Here is a 10,331-nt window from a genome sequence, read left to right as displayed (position 1 = left end):
TTATTCAACAAGTGCAGTTGGAATCAGATCAATGTAGTGGGTCACACTGCCGTCTTTTCCTGGTTTCTCAGCGCAGCTGTGGTAGTATGGCCTAAAAGGAAGGAGAGGGCAAGGAAGAGCTCTTCAGTTTTCTCCAAATTCATACAAAATTTTATCTTGAGAGGAAGATATTATGTTATAATCAGAACACATTAAGTGTCCTCACTTGGCTGATGGGTAATGCTGAGCAACTAAAGCACCTTGATTGAGTAACTGGAGGCTCTTGAATATAGAATGCGTTTGCTTCCATGAGTTGAGACAGAAATATGTGCAAGCATAGCCTCTGGGAAACGCATCTTTGGAATACCTCAATATAAAAAAAATGTAGCCTCTTGACATGTTTTGTTTTTAAAAGGCTACCAATCTAGAGCTGATTTATATCATTTTTTTCTGTTCTGAAAGTAGTAGTTGAAACAGTGGCTCAGTTTCTCATCTTCTCGTAAAGTTTTAAAAACTTCTAAACTTTAACTCCATGGTCATAGTTTGGGGGAAAGAGTTGTAAATCAACGTGAGGAATTAGTCCACTTGAAATACGCCACATTTTTCTTGCTTTAAAATTCATAACTATTAATTGGAGCTTCACTTCATTTAGCAAAAATTAACTGATTTGAAGTACACGTCTCTCAGGTGCATAATAAATTGAATTTGTGGGCAAATGAGCTTGTTCCAAGGAGTGCTTTAAGTTTTCTATGAATATTCATTGGGCATCATCAATAATTTCCTCTAAGTATAAAAAGAATGTGAACTGACTCTATAGGGTTCTGCTTCAGGCCTTTAAGTGTGAATTCTCAGGTGACACCTTTAGGTGTGGCCATCAGCGTTGACCGTGGCAATAGAACCAAGGGGTTTAGCAGTGTTACAGTTCAGTCTGGATTATACAGGAGCTTTTAGGAAAAACATTTTTTTAATACTACATCAGTGATTTGATTTAGAAGCTGATGTAGAGAAAAATAACAAACAGCACTCAAGGCCAAAGTTTTGTCTTGTTTTGTACTAAATAGAGTATTGACATGAAACTTTTAAAGACATTTTGAACAGAATCTTATTCTCAATTCATTTAGGAATAATTTAGAGAGGTAGAATCTAAAATTGTTTAAAAACACCTCATTCTCAGATGAAAAATGAAAAATGCTTAGTGTTGCTCACATATTTTCACAACTGGGGAGCCATTGCTTCTCTTTGCTTTTGTCAAAGAGCTGTCTCCACAGTCCTGTCCTAGGCATCAGGAAAACATCCAGGCAAGAACTCTGAGGTCAGTAGCGTTCATGTTAAAAGTTCTTATGGGTTCTGACGAGTTTCACCTGTCACTATTATCCTTTTTAGTCATTTTTTCTGTAGGCCGTGTCTACATATCATTTGGACTGTTGAGTAATATAATTAATTACATGCCAGTCTTTACAATGGAGCAAGATTTATTGACTATCTCCAAATGGTTGACAGTCAGCTTTATCTTAATGACCAAATTAACTAAATGCATCTAATTATTTTGGACATGAATGAATTCAATTGACTATTAGTGATGCAGTAGATTGCTCTTAACGGCCATTTGAAAATCAAGTAGAATTGACTCCAGATAGCTTTCAGAACAATCAACTCTTTTAAAAGATTTTGCCATATACTAACCTACTCTGATATGCAGACATGGAAAAAAACTAAGGTTTTTTTTTTCTTTTTACAAAGTGGAGCTCCTTGATGATTTTTATTCATAACTAACAAACTTTTTTTTTTCCATGTGAAATTTGCTTTTCTTTTTCAACAAATCCAGGTCTTGGATGTTCAGGAAACTATAGATCGTCAACAGGGTAAAGAGTATGAACATGACCTTAGTGAGACAGAAAAAGCTATAGTCAGAGAAATGTGCAATGTAAGTTTAATGTGCTTTATTGTGTATTCTGTGTTGAAAGCCTCATCATAGCTTAGATTTTGCTTCATGAATACCTACTTTTAAAATGCTGGCCAAATGCCTTTATTTTTTTATGTAAAAGTAAAACCAAACCTTGAGTTTCTTTAGTAAATGTTATTGTGGTATTTTTTAACACAATAATCATGTAAAATATGCAGGTGAGCAAGAATCGGCCAATTCTGTGTTCCAGAATGAACTGTGAAAGTTTCTGAACAATACATTTCCTAAAATGTTACTAGTTTTGATAAAATAGATCAGTTTCCATTTCATAGTTTTCCTTAAAGAGCAGTGTTTAAAAACCTATGATAAACAAAGAAAACACAACCTTCTGCAGATTATTTGTAGCAATACTTGGGGAAAAAAAATCACCATCTTAATATTGGGTTGGCCATAAAGTTTGTTCTGTTTTTTCCATAGAAATTGGAGTGAACTTCTTAGCCAACCCAATAGGTAATATTTGCTAAGTTCTTCACTCATATGAGGTGTGCTTCATGTCATGCCCAGCAGTATCTCAAAATAGTAAGAGATAGATATGAACTTAAGAGATAAACACACAGAAATCTACCTATGAAATCACAGAAATACAGTGGGGAAAAAAAAAGAAGACATGCTATTTTCACAATGCTTAGCCTATGTAATTGTTATTGAGGTTTGGATTTGATTAATCTTAATTTTAATTTTTGAGTAATATGCTTTGGATATATCATTTAATCAAGAATATAATTTGTGGAATTTATTTAAAAACTAAGTAGAATATGATGGGGAAGACATTTGTTAAAAGCAAAAATTCATGGTCAGTTATTTTAAGCTTTGATTTGAATTGGTGTTCATTGTACTTTTATCCTTTGTTCATTAGGATATCAAAATTGCTTAGAAATACCCTTCAGCTTTAGGCTATTAGGACCAGGTATCTCCTTTACCTACCTCCCTGAGGCATTCCTAGAATCCAGGAAATGTTAAATAAGTCCCATGGGCATTTAGCGCTCTTGCCCCAGCACGTATAGTCTCTTGCTTGCCTGTAGTGGTGTCTTTCTTACATTATCTGTTGTCTGTTTTCAAATGGTCATTGGTTCTAGATGTCATGATTTCCTAAATGTATCACTATTTGTCTTCTGTAGCTTTTTGTCTGTTCTTAAGCTTTTCAATTTGAACACCTGCCTCAGATAAATTTTAAAGTTCAAACATTAGGAATTGTAAAACTGGAAGGGACCATAGAAGGTCATATCTTCAGTGGTTCTCAGAGTCATATTGAGCCTCCTTCATAATTCAGAAGTCTGGGTTTCGCACCAGATCTTGGGCAATTGGGGTAGGAACTCTCATTTTATACTTGAAGAAACTAAGATTCTGAAATTAAGTTACTTGCCGCAAATTGTCCTCTAGTGAATAGGGAAGTCAGGCATATACCCAGATTTTCTCTGAGGACCAGCTCTTTCCACTTTCCCAATTGTAGTGAATCTAGGCACTTCCATTTTCTTTCTCAAGAATGAAAATCAATGTATCTTACAGAGGAAACCATCTCTATTGTGCTTAATGCCAGAATTTGTCTAAATAAACACAGGACTGTTTCTTGTCTCTTTTTTGATGAAATATTTTTAGATATTAGAAAATTTATTTCGTAGAGAAGGGACCCACTAATGAATTGGATCTTGATTAGTTTTGCATTGATCTTGATTTGCCTGTATTTCCAAAAATCCTTCAAAAGGACACACACAGTGGTAATTATTGTTGCCTTCAGAAAGCCAAGAGCTTTTTACCTTTGAAAGTTCTCTAGAGCATCTTTTCTGTTTTTGCCTTTGGTCACTGAAATTTGAGAAACAAAAAAAGTAAATTAGTTCAAATCTGATTGTTAGCACTGTTATATTTGGAAACTATTTAAAAGCCACAAGAAAAAAAAAGTGTTGATTTAAAATATTTATGTCACCATTGTAAGTTATATCCACATCAAGAACACATAGCAAATATTGGAGAATAAACAAAAATACAGTTTGTGGGACAGTTTCAAAATTTCTAAGCAATAATGTATATAAGATTATGAAACTTATTAGAGGAATTATGGGCTTTTACAATAATGTTACAGAAATGTAAAGCTTTCTCATAATGTGAAATCAGTTAAAAGACTCAGGTTTATATCCTTCTCTGGTATTCTTTCTGGAAATAGGTTAACATCTATACAGTCTTCCATTTTATAGATGTTAACAACCTTTCTTCACAGCACCATCATTTTGATTAGTAAGCATGTAGTGCTTCTAGTCTCTTCCAAGCTCTACCACAAAAATATACTGTTCTCTAAGAAACAGTATATTATCTATCTTTTTATAGTAATAGTTTTATCTTAGGTTTTTCTGTTTGGCCCTTGTCAGTTCCCTGAGAGCAGCTGAGATACTTGACTGGCCCTGCATCTCAGTAACCATCTCAGATACCCAACTGGTCAGCTCTCTTACTTATTTAACAAGTCACTACTCTGTGTCTGTCTTAGTGTCTTTGGCTTATTTCAAAGTTCTGTCTTCTCTGAGTTTCCTTTCACCATGTAATTTCATGGTTAAGGCCCATTACATTCTACATTTGAATACTTGGAGAGGGAGTTGTATACAACACTTTGGAGTTGTAATCATCTAATGCCTTTTGTTCCTGATCATTTGAATCTATCCTTTGCTTCTAAACAAGACATCGAAGCATTCTGGGTAGATGTAATACCATTTAAGGGCTAGAAAGGGAAAGTCCATAGTGCCCGTTGGCTTCCTGATTCAGAATGTGTCCCTCTTCAGTCAGTGTATTGAGAAAGGACACTTCCCTAACAGCCTGAACCACTCACTGCTATGTATGCTCAGATGTGTCCGACTCTTTGCAACCCCATGGACTGTAGCTAGCCAGGCTTCTCTGTCCATGGGATTTCCCAGGCACAAATATTGCAATAGGTAGCCATTTCCTTCTTCAGGGGATCTTCCTGACCCAGGGATCAAATCCAGGTCTCCTGAATTACAGGTGGATTTTTTACCATCTAAGCTACTAGGAAATTCCCTCCCAAATATTTAAAGACCATAACTACAGCTCCCTTCAAATATGACAGGACATCTCTACCACATAGTAGTGTCTGCTAACACACAGAGGTGAATTGTTCCATAGGTTTCAAAATGAAGGTAGACAGACCCCTACATGCTTATGTGTTACTATGATTAGAAACCTGCTTCACTGGAATATCTGCTCTTTTAAAAGAGAAAACAAAGAAGTATTGATGAACCAGCTGGTTTATGTTCATTAGAGCAATGTAAATTTCTGTGGAAGTAGTCAATCTGATCATAATCCTAACAGTGAAACACTAAGAGTTATGACTGTTACTATGTGGTTTCTTAATGTAGTATATTGGTATATCATTGTTGGATTCAGTGGTTTTACTTGTTGTTAATCTCACCCTTTGCTATTGTCCCTTTAAAATAGCCTGATTTTTAACATATTTTTTTTAGTGACTTTTGAATTTATTCTTATCTTTCCCCTGCATCTGAATGCTTTCTGTTGTCGTAATCTGAGATATACTATTGGGTAGCTAAAATTTATGATAACTAAAGCCCCCATTCGGAGAAGGCAATGGCACCCCACTCTAGTACTCTTGCCTGGAAAGTCCCATGGATGGAGGACCCTGGTGGGCTGCAGTCCGTGGGGTTGCTAAGAGTCGGACACGACTGAGCGACTTCACTTTCACTTTTCACTTTCATGCATTGGAGAAGGAAATGGCAACCCACTCCAGTGTTCTTGCCTGGAGAATCCCAGGGATGGGGGAGCCTGGTGGGCTGCCGTCTATGGGGTCGCACAGAGTCAGACTGAAGCGACTTAGCAGCAGCAGCAGCAGCAGCAGCAGCAAGGCCCCCATTCCACAGGGAAACAAGGGAAGTCTACGAGTGACCCTAAGGCTACTAGCTCAGGACTTTAAACCACTACAGACAGTGAAGGAGCTTTTATTCTTAGTTATTTAACATTTTGGTATTCCTCATTTTAGATGTATAATATAGGAACAAGGATGATTTTGCTCATGTATTCTTAACTACACATTAGAATCATGTTGACAGATTTAAAAAAAATAGACAACCCTACCTGTTTAAGAGTAATTCCTAGTGGACAGCCAGAGTTGAGGACCACTCTCATAACCAATGTAAGTTGGCCTGTCATTTTGTAATTTTGACCCTGATTGCTAAAGAAGCATGGCACTCCTGTCTCTTGAGCAGTTCTCATGATTTAGAAACTTGCATCACATTTCATTTTATTTTTGAGCTCATTCGTGTGAATATTTTGTCTCTTGTCTTATATTCCTCTTTGTCCTTCGCATAGATTTCCCCCCTTAAAAAAAAAAACAAAAACATACACACCCCTTTGTGGAACAGGACAATTAAGATGCTTACTCTTTTTCTTCTTTTTCTTAAGGTTGTATGGAGGAAACTTGGAGATGCTGCAGGTTCGTGTCCTGGAATTAGGCAACATTTGTCTGGAAACCAGTACAAGGGACCCATGTGAGATGTACTCTCTTTCAAACATGACATCACCACTGCCAGAGAGATAAGAGAGGAAAGAGTGGATTTCCACAGACCTGGAGCAATTGTACATTGCACATATTTTCCCTTGATAAAATTTAGTATGGCTAAAGTTGTATTTTTTGTCTCTCACTTTGATGTTCACTACAGTCCATCTCAAACAAGGTAGCTTTGAAAATCACCATTTTGGTTCCAATATTTTCATTAGAACTAAAATGTTTTTGACTCTTCAGATCTAAGATTGTAATGGGGAAACCTGCATGATTGGAAGAGTCCAGTAGAGCCTCAGCGGTTTTGATAGAATCGAATCATTGTATATCATGGTGGGAGTGTTCTACCATGTTGTTGAAGATAGTAAGTGGTTTCCAGCTTCCCAAGTTGGAGAGTTGGTCACCTATTATATTTTAGTCAATAAAATACTAGTTCCTGATGCATAATTAATTTGGATGCAAGATAAGGTTAGGTTTCTTGGATTTTGTTTTGACTTTTGAGGTACTAAAAATACCACATCAGTTTTCCTTACCAGCTAGAAGGGTAGCAGGACTTTGTTGAGTGCATTGTCAGAGTGCCATTTACTTAAATTGATCAAAGTAAATACATCTTTTCTTTTCATCTTAATGTATTATTCATGAAGACACATCTTGGGGACATATCAACTTCCATCTTCAGTGTATTCATTAATGTTAATATTAACAATTTCAATTAAAGAACAAGCAAACAATTTTTCTAAGTGTTTCCAGCTGTGAGATGTCAATTTCTACAATTTAGTTTCTAGACATGCTGTTATATTTAATAAACTTTCTGTAAACTTTAAAATATTGCACTGCATTTATGGAAAAAGCTTTCTTAGCCTACAGCAGCTATCTTAACGTTTTATGAAACTGACGCATGTCCTTCATTATTGAAGCTAAAAGCTCTTGTTCAGATTGCTTGAGATTTGAAAAGGAGGTGTGCTAGCTTTAGTTTTTCCTTATTTTTGGTATATATATATATATATAAAGTAATAGACTGTGTGTATTGGAAATGCTATGATAGGTATTTTGTGTTTATTCAAATGCAATGATAGTTTCTTGTATGAATGTGCAAGAGGCCTGTGACCGAATGCTAACTTTATATTGTAATATAAAATTATAAAAGTAGGAATGCAACGATTCCCAGTTTTCTTCTAAATTACTCAGATTTGATTCATAGCAGATATTCTGTTGCTCTTGTTTTTAAGTGGGCTCATTATACATGTATTAATTGTCATTGGTGAAGGAATTGTTATACTTTTTTGAATGTTATTGTGATGAAAAGGCAATCCTATTCTCAGAAAATATTTATGAATTAATTTGCTATAGAATTATCTTTCTAATTATTATAATTGGGTTACCATTTAAGCTTTTCTTTTAAAACGTTATATATTTTGAGAATATTATTAGTCTATAAGGGAAAATTGCTTGCTATATTTACACCTTTTCTGGAAAAGCTTTCATCCTTAAATTGTTGTATTCCTACACTCTGAAGACGTTTAAAAAAAGTTTTGTGCCTGCAGTAGAGCCTGCAGAAGCTAATACAAGGCACACTGGTCTTTTGACAAAATACTTGTGTAAATTTTGATACTGTATTAAAACTATTTTTTTAAAGTTCTAAAGTTAAAATTGAGTATCAAGTATATGTGTTCATCTTAGCAATGGTAATAAATTATTTAATCCCAGTGTTTTTTTCCTTCAAAATGTTTTCCCTAAATTGAGATTTTTCATAGTTGCTAAGTATCATATTGCTCATGTATGATGACAATAATGATAGAAATATAAAACAAAGGCATGTTTAAATATGCTCTTAAAGAGAGATTTCATATTTAGAGATTCCTTAATTCACTATTTTTTTAGTATAATGTAGTTAAAAAGTTTAGAATGATACTTAAGAATATTTAAAAATTAGGTATCTTTTACTTTTAATTCATATAGATTAATATTAAACCTCCATTATTTATTATTAAAATACTAGTAGACAGAAGGATATAAACTAGAAGGGAAGTATTAAAGAAATGGAAAACTTTGGTGTCTCTAAGAGACTTCTCCATTTTTGAGGAAAGAATGACTTAAGGTGCAAGTCAGAGGACAGACATACTTCTTGGAAATCACTGTGGAACAAGGCTTCTTCCGCTTAGCATTAGTCCCTACTTTAAATGGCATAGTAGATGGACAGCTCAGGGTCTGAATCTTGCTACTGCCCAACATTTTTATCAGTAAAACTGAGTGATACCCTTCTTTTATGTGACCAGATTATTTATCTCATTTTCCCTGGAAAAAAAGGTTAATTTCCATATCTTGGTAGGTTACCTTTACCAGCCTTGAAGCTGTCAGTCTATCAGAATCTAAGCTTTTTATATTCATGCTTTATAAGTTTCTAGCACATGCTAAATGCACTAAAGAATATTTAGATCATATGTGGCATCCAGCAACATACTGACAATCTTATTCTTTAATTCAATGAACTTTTAAAGAATGTCTACCACTATCACATGAATAAACATATTTCGGTTCCTTACTCACGATGTGACTGTTCAGGAAATACATGGAACCATAGTATCTTGGGTACCAGTAAGATCTTCCTTTATCCTTGAGACCTAAATAAGTTTCCCTCAAATACCCATTTTCGTGATCTTGAAGAAGTGCTACTTTTCCTCGTGACTTCTCATTTCCAGAGTTTTCACTCTATGGCAAGCTTTCTGTTGCCTCATCCTCTTTCACCTCAAAGACAAACTGATTCTGTTAGAAATCCTGTCACCCATTCTCGGAAAGGATCTGCCTACTTCAAGCTGGCTTATCAAGATAAATTCCCAACAAGCTCGAGATACTTCTATGAGGAATTCATATATTTACTTCTGAAAGAAAAATTTTTCCATCTCATTATACAATTAAAGGACAATATATCAGACTGAACCATATGAGATTACCAATATTTGACCATCTCTGGATTATAAAAACAGCAATTTCATATGGTACAACTTTGTAAGATTAGTAGATTTTTGGTGGGATTAAATGCAGTACAGGCTAGTGTCAGCACGTTCAGCTGGAGCAGCATGCTTTACTAAGTGCAGCATTGAATAAAAGGCCTTTGGCTCAGTGAGGCTGACTTTGGGGCAGCGAGTTCGGCATGTGACTATTATCAGCTTTGTGCGTTTGAACAACTTAACCTCATGGAGCCTCAATGTCCTGACATGCCTCATGGAGACAACATCTGAGTTACTCTAAGCTTCTTAGTAGTCTTCCTAGTTCCAAAGTTCAATGATCTTGACAGTTCACAAGAAACAATGGTGAGTCCTTTAAGATACTAGAGCCTAGACCTGTGAGCCATTTATACCATTAGGCTGGGGGAAGGGACAGTCTACCGCACAGAGATTCTAGCCGCACGTATGTACTTCCAGGCTCTGTCCTTTACATCGCATTCCGCCTGCCACAGGCCCTGTCATGACCAATCACAGGCTGTGATTTTGGAAATGCAGAAAAGGGGCATTTGTCAGATTCTCACAAAGGAAGAGTATGTTTGAAAAACAATTTACATAACCATTTCTTTATTTTTCGTGCCACCACAGAAATGTTTGTGAATACTTTCACTTCAAAATGGCAGAATGAGTACATATTACTGCTTCTCCCTCTTGCCTTGATCCCTAAAAATGATGGAAAAGATACTTAATAAACTCATAATTCCAGTAGAACATGAAAAAAATAGTGTACTCTGTAGATCCTCAATTATGATGAATTCTTGAAAGAAGGGAAACAAAACATTATCTCATTGAAGAATGGATCCAAAATTCAAAATACATGATGGAGGGTATTGTTTAAGAAGGAGTCATGGCTCCAAGGATGTTAAACAAGGAAGAA

The 10,331-nt window shown here is 35.4% G+C and overlaps 1 protein-coding gene across 9 annotated transcripts in view; it reads left to right on the top strand.

Annotated features, from left to right (window-relative positions):
• CCDC85A (coiled-coil domain containing 85A) overlaps nt 1-6,574 on the top strand; it is a 224,788-nt gene extending 218,214 nt beyond the window's left edge. For 7 of the 9 annotated variants that reach the window (XR_015135943.1, XR_015135945.1, XR_015135944.1 and 4 more), the window contains one exon: nt 6,356-6,574. Coding sequence is in view for 6 of the 9 variants with exons in the window: in XM_086323782.1 (XP_086179908.1) it covers nt 6,356-6,445 (90 nt within the window). In the remaining 3 variants the exon portion in view is untranslated. Of the gene's footprint in view, nt 1-1,804; nt 1,904-6,355 lie in introns of all 9 variants that reach the window. The other 2 variants (XM_086323786.1, XM_086323785.1) reach the window with 1 other exon arrangement.
• Nucleotides 6,575-10,331: the final 3,757 nt, after the last annotated feature.

This window comes from Bos grunniens, chromosome 11 (genome assembly GCF_055505025.1).
Source record: "Bos grunniens cultivar Pamir isolate PY7600 chromosome 11, Bosgru_T2T1.0, whole genome shotgun sequence".
Classification (NCBI taxonomy): domain Eukaryota; kingdom Metazoa; phylum Chordata; class Mammalia; order Artiodactyla; family Bovidae; genus Bos; species Bos grunniens.
This window is presented reverse-complemented; position numbering and strand designations above follow the sequence as displayed.